The sequence below is a fragment of the Engraulis encrasicolus genome, chromosome 17 (assembly GCF_034702125.1).
Source record: "Engraulis encrasicolus isolate BLACKSEA-1 chromosome 17, IST_EnEncr_1.0, whole genome shotgun sequence".
Taxonomy (NCBI): domain Eukaryota; kingdom Metazoa; phylum Chordata; class Actinopteri; order Clupeiformes; family Engraulidae; genus Engraulis; species Engraulis encrasicolus.
The window spans coordinates 2,382,272-2,392,271 of record NC_085873.1 but is presented as its reverse complement, the minus strand read 5'-3'; the positions used below and the strand labels follow the sequence as shown (position 1 = coordinate 2,392,271).

General features: G+C 44.3%; 1 protein-coding gene and 1 long non-coding RNA gene across 2 annotated transcripts in view; both read right to left on the bottom strand.

The window, feature by feature from the left end:
- Window positions 1-4,308, bottom strand: part of brsk1a (BR serine/threonine kinase 1a) — a 41,841-nt gene extending 37,533 nt beyond the window's left edge. Inside the window, exons 1-5 of the mRNA XM_063221549.1 lie at window positions 4,221-4,308; window positions 3,963-4,057; window positions 3,437-3,522; window positions 2,071-2,211; window positions 1-31 (exon numbers count right to left, since the gene is read on the bottom strand). The exon at window positions 1-31 is cut by the window's left edge and continues 86 nt beyond it. Coding sequence (XP_063077619.1) covers window positions 1-31; window positions 2,071-2,211; window positions 3,437-3,522; window positions 3,963-4,057; window positions 4,221-4,308 — 441 coding nt within the window. The remainder of the gene's footprint in view (window positions 32-2,070; window positions 2,212-3,436; window positions 3,523-3,962; window positions 4,058-4,220) is intronic.
- A 1,775-nt stretch (window positions 4,309-6,083) lies between these two features.
- Window positions 6,084-10,000, bottom strand: part of LOC134467694 (uncharacterized) — a 4,166-nt gene continuing 249 nt past the window's right edge. Inside the window, exons 2-3 of the long non-coding RNA XR_010038641.1 lie at window positions 6,953-7,058; window positions 6,084-6,483 (exon numbers count right to left, since the gene is read on the bottom strand). This is a non-coding gene — a long non-coding RNA (uncharacterized LOC134467694). The remainder of the gene's footprint in view (window positions 6,484-6,952; window positions 7,059-10,000) is intronic.

Genomic DNA, 10,000 nt, shown 5'->3' with positions numbered 1-10,000 from the left:
CAACAGATTCTCTGGTTTCAGGTCTCGATGACTGCAGAACGAAGACACAAAAACACCAAACGCCATCAACAATAATTTACAGTGTAATATACAGTTATACAGATACGATTTTATTAGCCCCCCTCCTGAAATTAAACACCTCTCTTGATGTCTCAGTGAGGATGACCATTATTAACAGTTCCTGTTATTCTGGAAACAAAATACACCATGGAGATGGTGTCCAATAAGTTGAATTTGGATTTTTCCATTGTTACAATGAGTTTAACAATGGGCAAAGTGAAAAAATGGCAAGGACAAAATGATTAGCCCCCTGATCATTAATAGTCAATTATGAACCAAAAAGGACACCACGCTCTTTGATTAGTTGTTTACTAGGTTGGCACATGTCCAACACAGGATTTTGGCCCTGTTCAAATTATAATTATTAATGGACACTATCTCCATGGTGTATGTGTTTCCAGAATAGCAGGAACTGTTAGTATCTCACTGAGAAATCAAGAGAGATGTCTAATTTCAGGAGGGGGGCTAATAAAATCATCCTCAACTGTACAATATACTACAGCATATTTTCAGGCTTCAGGGTCTCGAGGGCTGGAGAAACACACAAAACACACACCACATGTCAACAACAATAATTCCTAGTCATGAGGCGGCATGATAAATGTAGCCTGCGTTAGTTTTGCCAGGAAGACTCAGGTCACCTGTGCATTTCGCAGAGCCAATCAGCGGATGCCATTTCCTTTATAGCGACGTGTCTAACTCTCCTTTCTTGCTGGCCTAGGCATGGCCGGTCCGAAATCTCCTCCTCCATCCCCACCACCACCAGTTGGGTCCAGTCTTCCTGTCCGGGAGGTTAAAGGTCCAGGTCCTGTTGCACGGCTACGGCAGGCTCTACTGGATCCGCCAGCGCAAGACCCAGGCTGATGATTGGACCTACGCCAAATACTGTCTACTTATGCCAATTCCATTGTCAACTATGTTAACATTAAATCGTTAAATACGAATTCCTCTCTCTGGGTCTTAATGGCTGAAACAGTACATCACTCCAGCTTCATGTCTCAATGACTGGCGAATCACACATAACATAACACACGATAGGTCATAGACAATCATTTACAGTATATTACAATAATGTACAGTCGACTGTCGATTAGTCTCAGAGATGGGACCAAGTCACTCATTTGCAAGTCACAAGTACAGCAAGACTCAAGTCCTTCCAATCAAGTCGGAGTCAAGTCACAAGATGAGACACATTTGACCGAGTCAAGTCCAAATCCAAATCGTTCCAAAGCCAATTAAATTCCGAAGTCCAAGTCTCATTTTTCCAAGTGCTTAACAAGTCACCTTGAATTCTATATTCAATATTGATGATCACTTTTGGTCACACATGAATAACCTTTCCACACTGCTGTGCATGTCCATTTACAAGACTTAGCTACCACCTTGACTGAATTAAGATTGTGTACTAGAAAATTATCCAAACAATGTGTAAGCATTCATTTTTGGAGGTCTTCACATCATATTTCATATGAAACTGCACAACATGGCCTTTCCAACGATGATGGTCATTTGTCTCTAACCACTAACCACCCCACCACCTTGACTAACAAAATTCTGCAGGAGACACTGTATTAAGGCTATTACTAAGTAATATATGAACTACTACACTATGTCTGTTGCAAGATTGTGGAGTAATGTATTACCACATTATATTCCATTGCGCACGGCACATGAAAAGTAAACTCTTTACTCATTTTGAAGGTGGCCAAGCTTCTGGAATATCCAAGTTGCAGAACGCTGTTTCACACATGTAAACAAAATATTACAGACCTTCTTTCAAACCGAATACAGGCAATCAGAGCTCTAAATTAACACCAGCCAACTGGCCAAATGCTGGCAAAATATTGGCGAGTAGAAAAGACCAACTTACTAGCCACTTTGAGCCATTATTGAGTGGGTGTTTGGCTAGTAAGATTTCATGAATGTTAATTTAGGGCCCTGTAGGCAATATTCCGTTCAAAACTGGAATACTCTGTGCATGAGAGACTCTCTGCGCTCTATGACACTGACCAGATGGAGTGGCTGTGGCAGAAGTCCAGGGCTGAGATGATTTGCCTGAAGAACTTGCGGGCCTCTTTGGGCGTCAGTCTGCCTTTCTTCACCAGGTAATCAAACAGCTCCCCACCCGACACATGCTCCAGGACAAGGTATCTGAGAAAACAGCAGGGGCGCATGGCACAAGATGCGGCGTTCAAATCACTTAGGGAGCACTCTGGGACTAAGTACACACTAAAATATGTTTAAATCTTCTCTAGGCTTTGAATTAACACCACAGAACAGTGGTTTACAGTTGGTAACAGACAGATTGACAGGTAGACTGACACTCAGTCAGAGAGACAGTCAGGCAGACAGACAGACAGACAGACAGACAGACAGACAGACAGACAGACGGAATACTGAGACACAGGTTCCAACAGTAACAAAGTGGTAGACAGATATAAGACGGACAGAAAGATATGCCATACAGGACAGAGGGATGGAAGGTTGGACAGGAGGAAACACAGACAGACACACAGACAATCCACCACCACACAGACAGGCACATCTAGCAGACAGACTGAGAAATCAGTGTAGGGACTTGTTGTAGACATACAGTACATTGCTGTACATTCATCAGTTTCATCTGTCCTCAAGTTGCTTTCTCCAGCCTCCAGCCTTGAGACTCGGTGTGTTTGAGGAAGGGAAGAGGCCAGAGGAGGGAGGAAAGACGCCATAGATGGGGACCATTACCATCTCCGTTACAGATGCATATGCAGATGCATCTGTATCGGATGTCAACTAGTAGAGTTTCTCATACAACACTAGTAAACCTCCCTCCTGAAGCCTCATACAGCATCAATAGCAATGAGCTACAGTATCAGTCTGGGCCTTGAGCTCAGCAGTATCGTCAGAGATTCTTTAAGTATATAGAGATATGCCAATGTAATAGGTTGCTATGGGCACCTAACATGACCAGGTTCCGGTCTGCCTAAAGGGGCGTGTCATAATGCTCCTAGCATTGAATAGAACAGTCCTTAGGTCTGCCTAGGTCTGCCTAAAGGGGGATTTCCCCCCAATCCCCCTTGCAATAATAGAACCCGGAAACAATGGGCCAATGGAACCTCTCTTTCTCTACTCTCTCTGGTATCGTGCTGTGTCTCTCATGCCCGAAGCTGGAGCATTGACTGGTAGCTCGCGGGTTCGAGTCCCGAGTGGCAAACTAGCGCAGATGACATCAGTTACACCTCCTCCCTTGATTCCCTCTATGATTTCTCAAAAGGGGGCGAGAGAGGAAGCCCAAGGCCAGAGGACAGAAGGACAACTGCAGGACAGATGTTGAGATGCAATCATAGACTGACAGGACAGGTCCCAATAGGAAGAAGGTTAAAGGACTCACAAATATTTGTTATTCTCATAAACGTCATGCAGTTTCAGCACATGCGGATGCTCTATCAGCTTCAGAATGGCAATTTCTCTCTCCACCTAGGCAGAGAGAGAGAGAGAGAGAGAGAGAGAGAGAGAGAGAGAGAGAGAGAGAGAGAGAGAGAGATGTGGACAGACAACGAGATAAGTTTGCAGAAGATGAAAGTTAGAGATAGTAAAGATATTCATAGTATCTTGCAATGCAACGTGTTGTGAATATTGCCAAATTTGCTACAAACAACAGATAGCTACAACACTCTATTACAAATTATTATTCATTCAGTCTTTGCAGTTAGTCATATTGTTATTAGACATTGTGTTACATCAATTCTGGGAAAGCCGTTTAGGAAAAAAGTATTTGCAATTCTCAGACAAGTTGACAGACTGTGTTAAGTGTAGCAGCAGTTGGACTGGCAAAGGCAAAGAGAAATGCAATTAATTGATAAAATGGTCCAAAAAGAGGTATTTGCCATAAAACTGCTAAGTGCTTCGTTTCCTACCTTCATTAAGACAGACTCGGAGAGCTTCTCCCGGTTCACTATTTTAATGGCAACTTTCTGTCCAGTGATGCAGTGGACTCCAAGTTTAACCAAACCTTTTAAAACACACACACACACACACACACACACACACACACACACACACACACACAAAATGTGACGAATTACATCATGCTGAAAAGCTTTGGTAACTTCTAAAACCCAGAGACATCGTCTGTGCAAGCAAAATTACGCACTGATATTGTGCCCGCCTCTTACCTGTTTGCCCCTTCCCCAGGGTCTTCTCCAATCGGTAGGGACCCACATACTGAGCAGACTGGGTCACCGACATTTCTTTACTCGACATAATATGAACCTGTGCAGAGAATGAAGTGTCTTGTAGTTTGCGCGTAACCTCACCTGCCCTACTGCAATGGGAGAGTCATGAACGCGGCGTTCCGGCGCCAGAGGGGTGCCTGTGTAAAGGGCTAGGCTACTTCAGGTGGCAGGTGATATGTACTCGGTAGTGGTAGCTGACTTCTTAATTCTCCGGGCCTTGCGCGTTAGCCTATGTCGTGCGGTTCTATGGGAAATAGCGCAGGTGCGGTTTTGCTACGAGGTCAACTGTTTCACTCTATCTACGTGTCTAAAGTGTGCCATGATATGCAATCGCGAATTCATGATGGATGATAGAAATAGCTCAAATCTTTGCTGCTATGCCATGCTTGGAAAAAATATTGACAGGCACAGGATGCTACGGGTAGCTATAGTGGGCTAATGGCTGAGTCCATTGATGCTGGTCAAAGCGGACCATGTATCACTCTGTCATAATCAATTCTAACGCCATACACATCTATTCTACTGGAAACTGCAGCAAGGCGAGCTGCAAAGCCAGCGAAGTTGTGATAATAAATATAATACTGCGCGCACTAGAACGTTCCAGGACGTTTTATCCCACAGACTTTCCTCACCACAACTGTATCTGTAATCGGATCGTCCAGTCCGAATTTCATCCAGTGTATTACACCAGTAATGCGGAGCAAATAGATGTGGGATGACAGTTATCTATTGACAAGTCAAATATGAAACCGGTGCTAGGCCTATATCACAGGTAGGGGACCCAGCATGCTACCCTTTTTGTTAAACAAACAAGTCGTCCCCACATCTTCTCTCGCTGACCTCCCTTATCGATACATAGAGATATGTCAAAATATAACCTCGGGAAAGTTCGGTTCTTCTACTAGACACGTTTTTCCACCATGACACATTGTAGAGGCTTTATCGGGGGATACGCTTGTTTCTGGCAAAACAACCATCTTTAGCGATGCACCCTCCCCCTCCCTTTCGCTCTGTCCCTCCCTACGCGCGTATCACAGCATCTTCCCCCGCTCTCTCCTCCACTGTGTCCTCCTTCACCGGGTAGGGTTTCATTCATGCAGCGGTTGTCGTCTCCAGATATGGCGAATACGTCCTTTGATGTCAAATTACGCGAATCCCACAGAATGAAAAAAGACGTGCAGTGAAAAATGTCATTCCTTCGTATATTTGTGTCAAAAATGCCCCTTCCAGTAAATCGTTGTTTTCTCTCCCCTCTTCCTTCTCCGCGTTCGCATCAGCATCCGGGTCCCACTCCCTCTCCATCCCCGTGTCCCCTCCCTCCCGGATTCTTAAATGCGCTTTGCTGGTTTGCCTCCGTGGTCTCTTTGCCTCACCTCTTCGCATTCGGGGCTTTAACTTGCCCTAATCCACTTTTGCGAAGAATTATTCTTTAAATCATGTTGGCCATGTTGGCCCATCTCGGCGCTCTTTTTTTCTCCGGCTGTCAGTTCACCCGGCTTAATCTCGTGCTTGCACGTGGCACTACAAATCACCTGCCATCATGAATTGTTGGATAATCCTCACTCTGTGTGTCTGAGCTCTGAATACGTGCCAAGTTTATTTTGCTGCTGTTAATTCCCTTTTCTAAAGAAGACTCTCTCTCTCTCTCTCTCTCTCTCTCTCTCTCTCTCTCTCTCTCTCTCTCTCTCTCTCTCTCTCTCTCTCTCTCTCTCTCTCTCTCTCACACACACACACACACACACACACACACACACACACACACACACACACACACACACACAATCACTTGCGAAATGTGGTGTGTGTGGTTTAAATTCGTTTTATTATCAGAGATCCAGACATCCTAATAAAATACATAGATAGCGCTGAAATTCAATTCAATTCACTTGCTGCACTTAACTTATTATGAAATGACATGTACACAGACAGTACAGTATCACATTTAAAATCATCATTTTCTTGTTTTCTTCTGGCACATATATACATGAACTGTATCAGGGACATAGTAGAAACATTGGCATTGCAGGATGGATCGATCAAAAAGGGGGATGGTGGTGGGGGAGCTTCTATCCCATGCATGGCCTCCTGAAGACGGGCATCCCCCTACTCCCGTCCAAAAGATGGTTTAGTCCAGTGCAGTGTGCATTATAGGGAATGCTGGGAAACATGGTAGACTCAGCCCCTCAAATTCATCATGATGGACCTTTTTTTTTTGGGNGGGGGGGGGTGAAGGAAAACAAAACATTTCAGAGTTTGTCAGGAAGAAAATATGACATACATGAAATCTGCTTAGAGACCAGCACAGTTCAGTGCATGCGACAGAAAAAAGAGGGCAACAATATAACAAAGATCTCATAATTCCTGAATACTGCAATGGTCTTAAGCACAAGCAATCAGAGTGTGGAAGGAAGGCAATAAAAGTTTCCATATCAAGCCAAATGGTATTGTTATTACCACATTTTTTCCCGTGTACAACTTGCATACCACAACTACTGGTAGCCATAAAGGTCATATTGTGAGTTGATGAATACTTCACATGAGATGTCTGTATTGTAATTCTTCTATCCGTGTCTCTGTTTTCTTTTTTCATTGTTATGAATCTGTCCTGTGTGGTTTTGGACTTGTAAGTCTGGCACATACACTTGAATTGAACTGAATTGAAAGTCACCTACTTGTGATGTAGAAGCGTGATCATGTTCTCACGAAGCTGCACTCTTCACGCAGGCATTGAAGGCCTCAATCAGGTCCTTGCAGGCCTCTGCTCCTTTCCCCTGGACACTACGGAGAAGAGAAGAACAAAACAAGAGCAGTCAGAGATGACAACATGGCCCCCTGGCCAATGCTACACGCACATGATGTTTGCATTTTTGGTGCCACCTGCAGGTGACAAATAACACTGCGGGTGGACACACCAGGTAAGGATTATGACTCCATGGCCCCCTGGGCCAGACAACAACAAAGGGCACCCGCCATGGGTTACAAAAAGGTTCAGTGTTTTTAGGTCAGATGTTAGATGCCATATTACATTTTGAAAATAACCATGGTTTTCATGATAACCGAAAAAATAAAACCTAGATAAGCCATACTATTGTTGGTTTAGAGTGCTGAGAGTAGCCACGACATATCATGGTAGAACCATGGTTACTTCCTAAAAACCATGGTGGATTTTCTTAAGGGATACCAACTTCATCCGGGGCATTGCGCTCATTTTGATTTATTCACATTATTTAAGCATTAGTAAGCATTCGCATTTTATATGGGCTTTTTACATGGGCTTCACTAAGATAGGGGGCAATAAAGTAGGGGCTTTGTTGTCAGCACCACTGGGCTACTGCCTGATTTAGGTAAAATGTTGTTTTCTTGAGGAAATACAAACTACCTTTCCAAAAGAAAAAAACTATAAAGACTATAATACTAGAGACATGGGGCCCCAAATTTGCTGTTGCTGTTTATTGTTTATTTGTTTTAGGACCCCCACAATTTCTAGGAGTGCTATATATACGTCGGGTTTTGTTTGCATGAAACAAAACCAGTAATATGATACTGCCAGCCTTCCAAAAAAGAGGGGTATGATATGGTTGAACTCAGGAACTAGGGGCGCCAGATTGAGGTCGGATTGAATTGTGTTTGCTTGACAAAATGCTGGCGTTAGACTACTGACAGCCTCTCAAAAAAGAGAGAGAGAGACAGGAGAGAGCCTGTGTGTATCCTCGCATGGAAACATGTTCGCGCAGACATCTGAGGCAAACCTATTGCTTCAAGTATTTCAGCAATCAGCACAATTTATTTTGGACCCAGGAGAGACGCTGATCTGGGCACTGCTAATACCACCAACGTTAAGGGACAGGCTAGTGTATGTGCACAAGAGCCACCCACCACCAGACTATTTTCCCTCACTGGTCATTGGCCAGAGTTGGTATGTTACAGTATGGATCTCTGAAGTAACCTTTCCAGAGGTCAGTGTAGTTGAGTGAGGGTGCCGCTTGACAGGGGAAGGTTGCACGAGCACCTCGCTTTGGTCCAAATGCCAACAAAGGGTCAATGCTGTGTGTCACGTGTAGCTGCAATGTCCTGTTCGTCCTATACGCTAGTGTCCCTCACCTAGTGTAATGCTATATGACCACAGCTAACCTTTGAACCCTGCTTAGGGCAGCAGGGTCTGTGTCACGTCTACATGAGCATGGCTACTTAACACCAAAGAGCAGCTGAGGGGGGTTGGTGGGGTAAACGGGGGTGCTGTTTGTTGGCGGTCAGGCAGAGCGAGAAACATGAACACCCCCAACCCCAATCGGGGGTAACTTGTCAGGCTCCGGGCTCCCATAGGTTACACATGTGAGGCTGGCGGGCTATTTCGGTTGCCCCCGCTATTTATATGTTAGCACATATGCATGGCCGACCCCCACGCCCCCCTCCGCCAGATCTAGAGCCAAGGACTGGCAGCACAACTGGTCCATCACGTGGTGCCGTCCTGGCGTTTCAAAGGCCGTCCATATTACACACACACACACATGCACACATGGCCTGTCTGTCAGTAGAGGGCAGCCATTAATTGCAATGTTGGTTTGATGGCGCAATTCGTATGGCGCCATTATATCTAATGTGACTCGTGCTTATTCAATATTACATCACGACTGTCTTCAGCTGTGGCTTCTGTGAAGTCCTGCACTTGCGTAAAGTACAGTATGCGTCTCTATTGAAACGTATGTTGACCTGCACATGTTAAGCTGTTAAGCATGCGCGCATGACCCCTGGGAGGGATAATATATGAGCGAAGGCCATCTTGCTTCACAAGGGGTTAAAGGTCAACACATTTTGTTCTGTCTTCTTCTGTGATGGCTCCAAGCGCTGCAGATGCTGCTCCTGCTACTACTGCTGTCTAGACTTGACACCACGTGGCAATCTGATGTTCAGAGGAGGCTATGTTTCCATACCATGACACCATTTCAGGTTAGCATTTAACATAAATTATGCCATGCCCATCACCATGACAAAATGCTACACATCACAGTAAGCTAACTGTAGTCGAGGAAATGCTCATGTTTTACGACATATAGGGTGACCTTCCCGTTTGACCTTCTGCGAGGTCAAAGTCCCAGAAACTTTCAAATCGGACTAAAACAACTTCATTCTTATACTCTCGCACGCTTAGGCTACTCTGCCATCAGCTACTACAAGTGTTAGCAAATGGCTCTGCAATGGGTGATGGTTACAGAAGCTAGTGGGTTTTTTCCACCTGCATCATCATGTTTGAGCCCTGGCTTCTACCACGTATAGCACTCATGCCATGTGCTAAGACTCTGCAGCTCTGCTTTAAGCTCATGTAAAGTAAGCGTAAGTAAACCAAACCAATAACATTATCAGATTAATCAGATTAATGCAATTGTGTTCAAATCACCAACAATACAGAAGGCACCATGCACGTTAAGGCAAGCCAGAGAACATACAAGTTACATGTGTCTGAAAAACATTGAATACATAGCCTACAAGATGTCATCACAAATGCTGTTCATTCATCATTGTTGTAAGCGTAATAACACAAAGGCAAACAATTTCTCATTAAAGGTTACAATCACAAGCAGAAGTCCACACCAGTTATATTTTCCATTAAATGGCACCTTCTCAAAGTACCAATCTCCCAGCAAATAAAAGTACGGATGAATGATTCACATTTACAGTTTAAGGAACTGAAGATTTACATATGTTTTGTATGATTCAAATGG